This window comes from Dendrobates tinctorius, unplaced genomic scaffold (assembly GCF_039654945.1).
Source record: "Dendrobates tinctorius isolate UK_male_01 unplaced genomic scaffold, ASM3965494v1 ptg000211l, whole genome shotgun sequence".
Classification (NCBI taxonomy): Eukaryota; Metazoa; Chordata; class Amphibia; order Anura; family Dendrobatidae; genus Dendrobates; species Dendrobates tinctorius.
The window spans coordinates 931,773-943,073 of record NW_027361878.1 but is presented as its reverse complement, the minus strand read 5'-3'; the positions used below and the strand labels follow the sequence as shown (position 1 = coordinate 943,073).

The following is an 11,301-nucleotide window of genomic DNA, read 5'->3' as shown; positions in this document are numbered from 1 at the left end:
ATTCTGGCACTTACCCTTCCTCTTACCATTACCCTGTAGCAGGTGGCATACGGGGTAATTAGGGGTTATTGTCACCTTGCTATAGTAAGGTGACATTAAACCTGATTAGTAATTGAGGTGTCAATAAGACACCTATGCATTATTAATCCACTAGTCTTAAAGGGTTAAAAAAAATAAGAATTAAGAGTTTTAATTAATCACACATCTTTATTGCACTCCCAATCCAAATCGAAGCCATCGTTCTCCGGTAAAAAAACAATTTAAAATAAAAAAGCTACAATATCCCATACCTGTTCGCCATACAGTCAAGTCCCATGCTGCAATCCATCTCAAGGGGATAAATAGTTTACAACCAGGAGCAGCGCTAATGAGACCAGCCAGGCTGTAAACCACGGAGGAACGAAGGAAAAGCTGCCTGCGCAGCCTCCCCACCTGACTGGAGCTGAACTGATGAGCGTGAGAAAGTTTCTGAATATTTTCCCACGCTGTCAGTTTACTGTAGGTCAGGCAGGGAGTCTGCACAGCCTCAATGAATACCGCTGACATCAATTAGGCTGCTCTGACTCCCCGCCCGACCTGCGGTGAACTGACTAGCGTGGGAAAGTTTCTGAACATTTTCCCACGCTAGTCAGTTCACCGCAGGTCGGGCGGGGAGTCAGAGCAGCCTAATTGATGTCAGCGGTATTCATTGAGGCTGTGCAGACTCCCTGCCTGACCTGCAGTGAACTGACAGCATGGGAAAATGTTCAGAAACTTTCCCACGCTAATCAGTTCATCTCCAATCAAGCATTTCTGTGATTCTTGTCCATAGAAAACAGATCGTATTTTTATACGTTAAGTGTGACTCCAGCCTAAGGCTAAGTGCCCACGTTGCAGAAATGCTGCGGAAGTGTCTCAGTATTTCCACAACTCCCCACCGCGGGTAAAACGCATGTGGTTTCCCTCAAAACACAAGCATTTTGCCAGCGTTTTTAGCTTGCAGAATGCTTGCGCTTTTCCAAGCGATTTGAAGCATCGCTTGGAAAAGTGATTGACAGGTTTGTCACACTTGTCAAGCATAGTGCACGACAAGTGTGACAAACTTTTTACTATTGATGCTGCCTATGTAGCATCAATAATAAAAGATATTTAACATTCTAATAAAAGAAAAATAAATAAAAAATAGGGATATTCTTACCCTCTGTCGGCCCCCGGAGTCCTCCCACCTCTCAGCCACACTGCCAGCGAGACCGCTATGTCAGAGGTCATTTGCGCAATGCATCCCTGGGAACGGAACAATGAGAGCCGGGAGAACTCCGGGGGCTGCCGGAGGGCGAGTATATCCCTATTTTTTTTTTTTTTTTTAATTCTGTTTTGTAGAAGAATATGGTACCCAGGGCCTGGAGGAGAGTCTCCTCCAGGCCCTGGGTACCATCCGCACATGAAGCGCTCACTTTACGCATGGTGGGCATATCCACATGTGTAAAGTGAGCGCTTCAATGCAATCCTATGGCGGCGTAATCGCCGCGATTCCGCAGAAATAATGGACATGCTGCGGATTTTACCGCTATGCAATTCCGCAGCAGTAAAATCCACAGCATGGGCACAGCAACTGCGGAATCCCATAGGATTGCATGGGGGTGTGAAGCGCCCGAGGGGCAGTGGAGTACTCGGTACTGGGCCCGTTAACTTCAATGGGAGATGTTACAGCGGCGGTGACCTGGTCCGTGGCCCCAGGCGGTCATGTAAAGGGGTAGAATTAAATGGGGATAAAGTTTATGTAGTGATTCGTGACGCCAGTTGGAGTGTTCGACTGTGGTATAGCCGGCACTGCAGATGATCCCTGGGGGAGTAGATGGAGAGGGTTAACATCTGCACTGCTAACCAGGGCAGACCCCCAGAGATTGTGATGGAAGTAGAAAGCACGGAGTAATAAGGCAGGAGACCAGGAAAGTCACTTTATCATTTACTGTAGTTCAGGTGCAGTTCAGAGGAGATATTATAACTCTCACCAGGTGACATTCTGCTCTGGAGAATGGGAGTTCACTTTCTCTTTGCTGTGACTCAGTGTACCTCCTGCCATTCTAATCCCTTCTGGGACCAAGGCTTTCCGGAGTTTAGAACTTCCCAGTATTACCTTTGCTCACTGTGTATTTTGCCTTCAGCAACTTGCAGTTTGAATGCTTTGTGATGCAGCTCAAGTTCCCACTTGCACTGTCCTTCACTGATTCCAGATTATTGCAGTATTTCTGAGGGAAAACACTTTTGTGCTGGTTGTGTAATCCCACGCAGTCTCTCAGCTTACCACCTTGCTCTGAAAGCATGGATGATCTAGGGGCTGGATCCCTGCTTTTTAGCTCTCACTCCTGGATCAGCCACATGTCATCATGGTGTCCAGGCATACTTCCTCCTTCACACTGAGAACAAGTCGGCCCCTACCAGTTAGGGTATGTCTACAAAGCTCGCAGCTTCGGACAAATGAGGGAATGAGGCAAATTGTGTGTTTGTGTGTCTAGCAGAGAAAGCATAACTCCCATTGCTCACAAAACACATACATAACAGTACATATTTAACCCTTTTGTGGTGATTAAGACGCAGGGCGCCACAGGTGCGTTTTATTAGCATTTAAGCGTTTCCGCTGCGGCAGAAACGAATAAAACACACAACGTGGGCACACAGCCTAACTGTAGACTTTTGCCAAACCTGGCAACTCCTTGATAAATTCTTAGAAATATAAAACATGTAGCAAACAATACCTTGATAAAAGCATAAATAATGCATTTCTTATAGAGCGTCATTAATTCTGCAGCACTTTACAGATCTCACCATCATCCATTGGGGCTCAGAATCTAATTTCCCCATCAGTATGTCTTTGAAGTGTGGCTGGAAACCCAGGCAAACAAAAACATAAAACACCTCCTTGCAAATGTTGTTCCTGGTTGGATTTGAACCCAGGACACCAGTGCTGCAAAGTAACAATGTTAACCACTGAGCCACCGTGCATTATATTCCATGATGCATCAAACCCTAAAACTTGACATTTGCAACATATCGTCAGTCACTTAGGCTGGTTTCACATTAGCGCTTTTTAAGCGCACGCACGGCCGGGGGTAGCTCCGCCCCCGAGCCGGCTCTCTGCCCGGCGTGCCCGCCCCTTGCTTGTAGCGCCGCCTCCTAGCGCACAGCGGCGCCTGCGATCGGCGCACCCTATCTTTAGCATAGGGTGCGCAGATCGTGCGCAGGCCATGCGCTAGTTGCGCTTTGACCTGCGCTGCGCACTTTTGACGGTGCGCCGAGCACGCCGAAAAGTTTGATTTTGGCGCGCACGGCGCACCGTCAAAAGTGCGCAGCGCAGGTCAAAGCGCAACTAGCGCACGGCCTGCGCACGATCTGCGCACCCTATGCTAAAGATAGGGTGCGCCGATCGCAGGCGCCGCTGTGCGCTAGGAGGCGGCGCTACAAGCAAGGGGCGGGCACGCCGGGCAGAGAGCCGGCTCGGGGGCGGAGCTACCCCCGGCCGTGCGTGCGCTTAAAAAGCGCTAATGTGAAACCAGCCTTACTGGTATGGAGGGCAAAGTGGAATCAGTCCAAGTCAATGAAGCTGCCAAGATTAAGACCATATATGAAAAAAGATATTTAAACTTATTAGAACTTTTGTCCTCATTTATAGAAAAATTATCCAATATTTCATAGGAAAAAAATTAATACACAAAAGTTTGTTAATTTTTTTTTTTATTTCACTTAACAGTGCTCATCACTTCAACTGTTTCTAAGACTAACTTCCTTTAATTGTAATACACCAAGAAAAGCATGTGAACAAACCAACATGGCAAACAGCAGTAATCAGACTGGAAAAAAGTAATAAAGCAAACAATAAACAGCTAATATCACCAGACCAAAACATTCTCGTAATGTCCAGACACCTCCATTATGACTCACCAGAAAATACAGATTACTTAGCTTAATGCACATTCTGATATATGAATGTCCCAAGAATATTAGATATTAAACTTTCCCATAAAAAAATGGTAAAGATAACCGTAATAAGAAAAATATAGAAGGCTATGTATAAAATGGGAACTTGTTTGTATCTTGTATATGAATAATAACTGGAAGTAGTAGTACATTTTAGGTGCCACTGTCATGGCAATGAAGGCTCAGGGCTAAAGGCACAGTAGGATTGTGACCATCAGTGGCTCTGAGAAAGAGGAAGAAGGCATGTAAGAATATACTGGAAATATGCAAATTCTATGAAAAGATATCTTTAAAGAGATCTGTCAGCAGGTTTTTGCCATGTAATCTGAAAGCAGCATGATGTAGGTTCTGAGACCCTGATTCCAGAGATGCATCACTTACTAGGCTGCATGTTGCCCTTTCAATTAAAATCAGTGTCATATCAGCAGGAGATCGGTGCCTTGTGCCCCCTAGTCAACTACTCTAACCCAACTATTGATTGGCAGTTGTCAGTGTACACAAAAAACTGCCAGTGGTGTGGGCGGGGTTATACTGGGCTCAGAATTTTGAGTAATGCTAGATCTGAGCAGAGAAGATAGCGAGCATCAGCAAGCAGCCCAGTAAGTGATACGTCACTAGAATCAGGGTCTCACCCCTACATCATGCTGCTGTCAGATTAGATATTAAAAATGTGGCGACAGATTCCTTATTAATTATTGTGGTGGGGAATGGAAGGGAACTTCATAGCAGGCACCAGATCTATTCAGAAAAGCATTGCAATGTTCCGAAGAAAAGCAAGAGGCTATGCGAGATCTGTGCATGTAAAGCTGACACCATGTTTATTGGAAATTATGATAGAGAGCATCTTTGGCTCAATTAATAGCAATAAATTGTATTTGAATTTACAGTAACTTATTTGCCTATAGTGTAATACACTCCCAAATTTTAAAACTCCAGAAGGAAAAAACCTACATTACAGAAACAAGAAAATCATAAAGAATACTAAAAGTGTTAAACACTTTATGACCCCCCCCCCCCCCCTGAGTTACACTGAGAAAAGAGCAAGAGAAAAAAAAAACAAAGTTAAAGGCAAAGAGGTGCTGATCACTCCAGGAATGTTTTGCATCACTTTCCAAATCCATAATCATTTTTTTCCCTTTCCCTTTCCATCACTTGTTGAAAAACTTGAACAGCGTATTGTACTTGTATGATGATGATGACGATGACAACAATAGTAAACAGGACGGACAGGACAGTGGAGGCAATGTTTAGAGACCGTGCGGTGGAACCATAGCTGGCGGCACCGTTTCTATCCCCATGCAACTTTCGGTCTCTGGACTGTAAAAAAAATAAAAAACAAATAATTAGGAAGACCTATACAGTCATTGGCACAAAATTCAAGCAAAATAAAAGGGATACTATCATCATAACTCCAGATTAGATCACCATTTCCTGTTCACAGAAGTTTATGAGCCTCTGCAGCTTCATCCCCCTCCTCCCCCCTTCTCTTAACCAAAGAATTACACTTCCTTGTCAATAGTACACACGTTTCCAGACAACCAGTGAGAAAATCCATATGGAGGATACTGAGCTCACAAACAAGGGAAGGGGATTAAAAATTTAATCAATTTCTCTAAAATAAAATATTTCAAAGGTTAAAACATTTAATCCAACAGCATGGCTTTGTCAGTCATTTGGCACAACTACTGTCATGCCAGTTTATAACCTACCCCCTATTTTGACGACTGGTAAACTGGTTAAAGGTTTTGTAGTTGTATCGGTTGTGCGTGACAGTTTTCGGGCAATTGATGAAGAAGAACAGCATCTCATCCGGGTGAAAAATATATAAACATTTATATATTTTTCACCCGGATGAGATGCTGTTCTTCATCATTTGGATTTCGTGTCCAACTGTGTCTTTGGACTTTGAACGTGCCTCTCTTGGATCAAGGAGTTGCTGTCAGCCACTTTTTCTTCTATGTTAGTTTTCGGGCAATTGGCATCCCTTGATTCTTTGTCTGCTTATAGCGCGTCCAGAATTCAGCAGAACAGAACAAAAGTCTTGCACAACAAGTTTATCCAGTCTTCTCTGCCTCCCCCACCCCCCTTTAAGCACTGTAAATTTATGCCTGTTTAGAAACCCGATGATTGGACTCAATGTCCCCTGCAGTTGGCCTCTTTGGAAGTTAAAGTTCAGCATCTGGAAATAATTAACGTAACCACATAGAAACAGAGCAAATAGTTTAGCTGTAAGGTTTTTGGACAGTTCCTACTTTTCAAAGTCCCTTTATAACAAAATATGTGGCGTACAGTTGTATCTATGGATTTCACATTTTTTTTTTTTGCAATTTTTCACAAAACAAATTAAGGATTTTTCTGGTGTTTCTGTGAAGGAGTGTAACTAGTCTGGGAAGAGACAGGAGGGAGTGTGGGAGTAAGGCACAGCCAGATAATGTGTCCTTAGGTCATCCACGTAAAGGGGATGCAAAGCAAAAATACATTTCAAATTCTTCAAAAAGGGGGACAAAGGATAAAACAGATCGGTAGACGATGAAACCATTTTGGACAATTTCAATACAGATTACCAGAACAGTCTTACCTTGACGGAGAACACAAAGGCAAGTAGTCCCAGGCAGCAGAAATTCAAGTACATGGTGTTGAAAAGCGACCAGATGATGTGATCCCGAACAGGAGGGCTCTCAGGCATGATTGTTACCACTGTGGACTGTACACTCTGGGGAGGATAACTTCCAAACTCCATTTCTTCCTTTAGGGGTTGATAGGATTGGGCCTCATAACGAGGGGGATTATTTAGTTCCCGTTCGAAGTTACGATTTTCCATGACTTTTTGAAATATAGATCAAGGAGTCTTCTCCGGGAGCGTTTTGGAGAACGTATCTCTATGAAGAGGGAAAGAACAGTGAGCTGTTTTATGATGGGAGAGGAAGGAGGAGCCTGGTGTTCCAAATAATAGGATTAGTTTCATTTCTCCTCTACATTCCCTGACAAACAGTTTCACTTTAAGGAAAAATGAAGGAGACGACTGAAAAAGGAATGACAAACATTTACTGGAAATGGGGAAGAATTATTTGTAGGGGTCAACGTCATACCTCATGTATCCGGCAAAAGGATCTATTGCCCTTTTTCCACCTCCAACACTTTGTTATACACCAGGGAGTAAGGAATATAACATTAATATTTGAGCATTACATCTTACTTAACATTGAAATTATTTCCCCATTTTGTCAAGAGCAGAATTTTTCTTGCCAGTCTCGAGAAGGTGTGCCGAGCCAAACGCTCCTGATTCACGAAGCAGTATGCGTCTCTCCATGAATCTGGAGCAACTCATGAGTGGACTAGAGTAGACCTCTGTGCGCCACGCCAGGAATATTAAACTAGTCAATGACTGGGGTAAAATTTCTGATGTATGACACGCCACAGCTCATCATAAACTAGAGGAGCCAAGACCACATAGCACTGCCGTGCCTTTGGCATACATCAACTCCATCCAGCCCTGCTCATTTTGGTGAAGCTGGGTGAAACCGATGTGAAAATGCTAAAAATTTCACGCAACTCCAAGTAGCGACTTTTCAAAAACAACTTACTGTATATACTCGAGTATAAGCCGAGGCACCTAATTTTGCCATGAAAAACAGGGTAAGCTTATTGACGCGAGTATAAGCTGGGTATGCATTGTCCCCTCATCCCCATCCTGGTATGCATGGCTCCTCCATCCCCGTCATTGTATGCATGCCTCCTTATCCCATATCCTTGTACGTATGGCTATTTATCCACTATCCTTGTATGCATCATTCCAGTTAAGCAAAAAAAACAAAAAAAAAAAAAAGCCAACCATCATCTATTTACCTGCCTGCGTGCACTCATTCGCACTGCATCTCGTTCCAGTGCCAGCAGCTCTTCCGGCACAGTGATCACGTGGCCCCGCTCATCAAGGTAATGAATATGCCCTCCATGCCTATAGGAGTGGACAGGCGTGCATTTTCATTACCTTAATGAGTGGGACCACGTGAGGTGGGGGGCACTGCTAGGGTTTTCTGTGAAAGGAGGATACATTCTCGCATCAGAATCTTCAGTTAAAAAAAACATATGTGGCGCCCCTGAGGCTCAGTCGCCACAGAGGTACTGCACCTTCCGCTCTCCTTAGGCCTGTTTCGCACATCCGTTTTTTGACGTCCTCCAAAGTGTTAAAAAACGGATACGTTTGTTTTGCCACAAACGGATGCTACTGGATCCGTTTTTTGGACGGATCCGCTTTAGCCACTAATGCAAGTCTATGGGAAAAAAAAAAAAACGGATCCGCAAAAAAAAAAAAAAAAAAAAAACACACACACAGACCTAAGGTGGGGTGCCCCACCATCCAGGTAAGTTGGAGGCTCCTGACCATGCTCCAACACTCGCACCCCACACAATAGAGTAGTTCAGCACAACCACATTGCGGCTCCTTGCTTAGAGAGAAGCAGAGCACCTTTGGTGGTTCCCTGCTTGGAACACTAGACGTGCTGGGAGGTGGGTGGATAATATAATATAGGATGGTTTAGTATTACAGGACAGTCTGACAGGAGGTCAGTGAGGAAGGAAGCCACTCGGGAGGAGTGGGGATCCCTGGAAGAAGGGATGGAGGAAGGAGTGCTGCAGCTGCCTCAGTGACCTGAGCCAGCTGGCACGGGAAAGGAAAGCAAAGGAGAAGGACGTTGACCTGAAGCCTGAGCTTCCATAGACGGAAAGGACAAGTACAGAACGTAGGAGTAAAAGGGAACACAGAGGACGCGGGTGAGAGGAAGAACCCTGCCTAGAAGTTTTAAGCGCAAGGCCGGGGCCTGGTCCCCGAGTTTCTATGAACACTAATGGTTCTGCAGCAGACACCGGTGGAGTAGTGGGCTGTAAATGCACTACTCCCATCTAAGACTTGAGGGCACAACAGCAATACAGATAGAGAGCCGGGACTCAGGAGAAGGGAGTCCCCGAAGCAGGCTACAGCTGTCTGCTGTGCAAGTAGAGTTCTTGGGAACATCTGTCAGGAGGAACTCCAGTTTAACTCAGTACTAGGAGATCGTCACACTTAAAGACGCTATAGAGGAGACGTTCAGAAAAGGCACATAATTTGGCGGAGTGTGGAAGGGAGCTTTCCATCTCACCTGGAGGTTGACCGAGTCCCTGACCCGGAGGACACGGCACAGAAGCGGGCAATATAGACTGAGTAAAGCTTTGGAACTACATGCCCTGGTGTCCTCCATTCCTTCCTGCATCCGTCCGCCTGACACTGCTACATCCCCTGCGCCAGACACTACATCACCTAAGTGTCTCCACATCTACACTGCCCTGCAACAACAGCCCTGCCTGTGGAGCGCTATACCATCATTGCTGCACCATACCATCTGTCCCGGAGGATCTGCATGCAGCATTGGCTTAACACCTCCCTTGCCGAACACCACAGGTGGCGTCACGAACTATTACATTTAACATCCACATCTTCCTATTACTTGGGCGCCCAGGGCCACGGTCACCGCCACCGTGACACATCCCACTGATACCGGCCCGATACCGAGTACCCCACAGCCCTGGGAGGGTGACCCACATGTTTATTCAAAAATGAAAATAAAAAAAAGTCAATACCATCACCATAGAAAGCGTATGAAAATCAAGCAAACATATTTCAGATAATGATCTTTAGACATACGTAGCAAATTCATGGTTTTTAACTGAGGATTCTGGTGTTGGATTTTTTCCCCTCCTTCTCCTACATATAAAGGATACCATTACCGTACGACGAACGGCCCGTCTTAACACATTTATTTTGAAAAATGCTCCCTGCAAGTAAAACCCAACATCTGGCACTTCTGCAGTTACTAAATAATTTAACTTGACATGGCTGCTACTAGCTACACAGAGCAGGAGGCAGACATTTGCTGAAGATCTGAAATCCAGTGGTGGACAAATCATTGGTGCAACTTTTGCTGATGCACAGGGGTCCAATAGGCCCATTTCTACCTCCAAAGCATGTGGAATTGTGCATGATTATGAACTCTTGGACTGCAAAGGGCCCATGCATTGCTCTTGCACATTGGGATCTTGTCTGTCCGCCAGTGCTGAAATTATATTTTTTCCATTATAACCCTGCACTTTCATCAGCTCATTCGTGTTCCTACTGATGGCATCCCTGCCCCCACATTGTCCCTGGGCAAACAAAGGGCAGGAGACCTGAGAGAATGAGATTCTCCCAGCCTACCCTCATCACCTGCAACCCTACTGTATCATGTTCGGTCTTTAGTGCAGATGATTCAAGAGCATCAACAGGCCTATATCTGCCATCTTGCACCCTGATTGGCACGCGCTTTGCAGATTTTTGTTTTCGCTCCTCACTAACCAGGTTACCCTGCTCAATGGATAGAGCTGTAGCCTTGCAGCAACAAGGTCCTGAGTTCAAGTCCCACCGAGGACAACATTTAGTGAATCTTGCATTGAGCAGGGGGTTGGACCAGATGGCCCAGGAGGTCCCCTTCCAACCAGGTATGGACCGAGACAGAAATTCAGCCCTGGCATTTTAAATCACAGACCCATGCTGTCCCCACCTCTGAACCCTAGATGGGATACATTACCAATATTACCCTGGATGTAGGAAAGCAAGGTGTACTACAAGACCAATATTTCTAATTATATCCATGACCTGCTGGAGTGATGGAGCGAGCAACTTTGTGCTCCGTCACCACTCTTAACAGTATGGATTCTGTTAACGTAGCAGCCCACAACCAGACAGGCCCCTTCTGGCATTTGCCATATGGCCAGTCTGGCCTTGCTTCCAATTCTACGATCTGCAATTTGATATTTATGACCTACCTCAAGGAATATAATATAATATATTATATAAAGCTCAATGTGGGTATGTATGTATGTCTGTCTGTCCGGGATTGGCATCCGCACCGTTACAGCTACAGCCACAAAATTTTGCACAGTCCCATGTCTGGACCCCGAGAGCGTCATAGGCTATGTTGTGAGGCGAAATCTACATACTGGAGAAAAAGCATGTGCGTTTCAATCCCCGCCCCTCATTATGATGTCATAATGGTTGCCATGGCGACGCTGATGTCATCGGTTGCAAGCCCCGCCACTCATTATGATGTCATAATGGTTGACTATGGGATGGAGGATGTGTGATGGGTATATGGGCACTGGACTATGGGATGGAGGATATGTATGACGGGTATATGGGCACGGGACTATGGGATGGCGGATATGTATGATGGGTATATGGGCACGGGACTATGGGATGGCAGATATGTATGATGGGTATATGGGCACGGGACTATGGGATGGAGGATATGTATGACGGGTATATGGGCATTGGACTAT

At 45.3% G+C, this 11,301-nt stretch overlaps 1 protein-coding gene across 3 annotated transcripts in view; it reads right to left on the bottom strand.

Moving 5' to 3' along the window:
• Window positions 1-3,694: 3,694 nt before the first annotated feature.
• LOC141058191 (dispanin subfamily A member 2b-like) overlaps window positions 3,695-11,301 on the bottom strand; it is a 66,363-nt gene continuing 58,756 nt past the window's right edge. For all 3 annotated transcript variants that reach the window (XM_073554341.1, XM_073554340.1, XM_073554342.1), the window contains exons 2-3: window positions 6,533-6,833; window positions 3,695-5,271 (exon numbers count right to left, since the gene is read on the bottom strand). In XM_073554341.1, the coding sequence (XP_073410442.1) occupies window positions 5,059-5,271; window positions 6,533-6,775 (456 nt within the window). In that variant the 5' untranslated portion in view covers window positions 6,776-6,833 and the 3' untranslated portion in view covers window positions 3,695-5,058. The remainder of the gene's footprint in view (window positions 5,272-6,532; window positions 6,834-11,301) is intronic.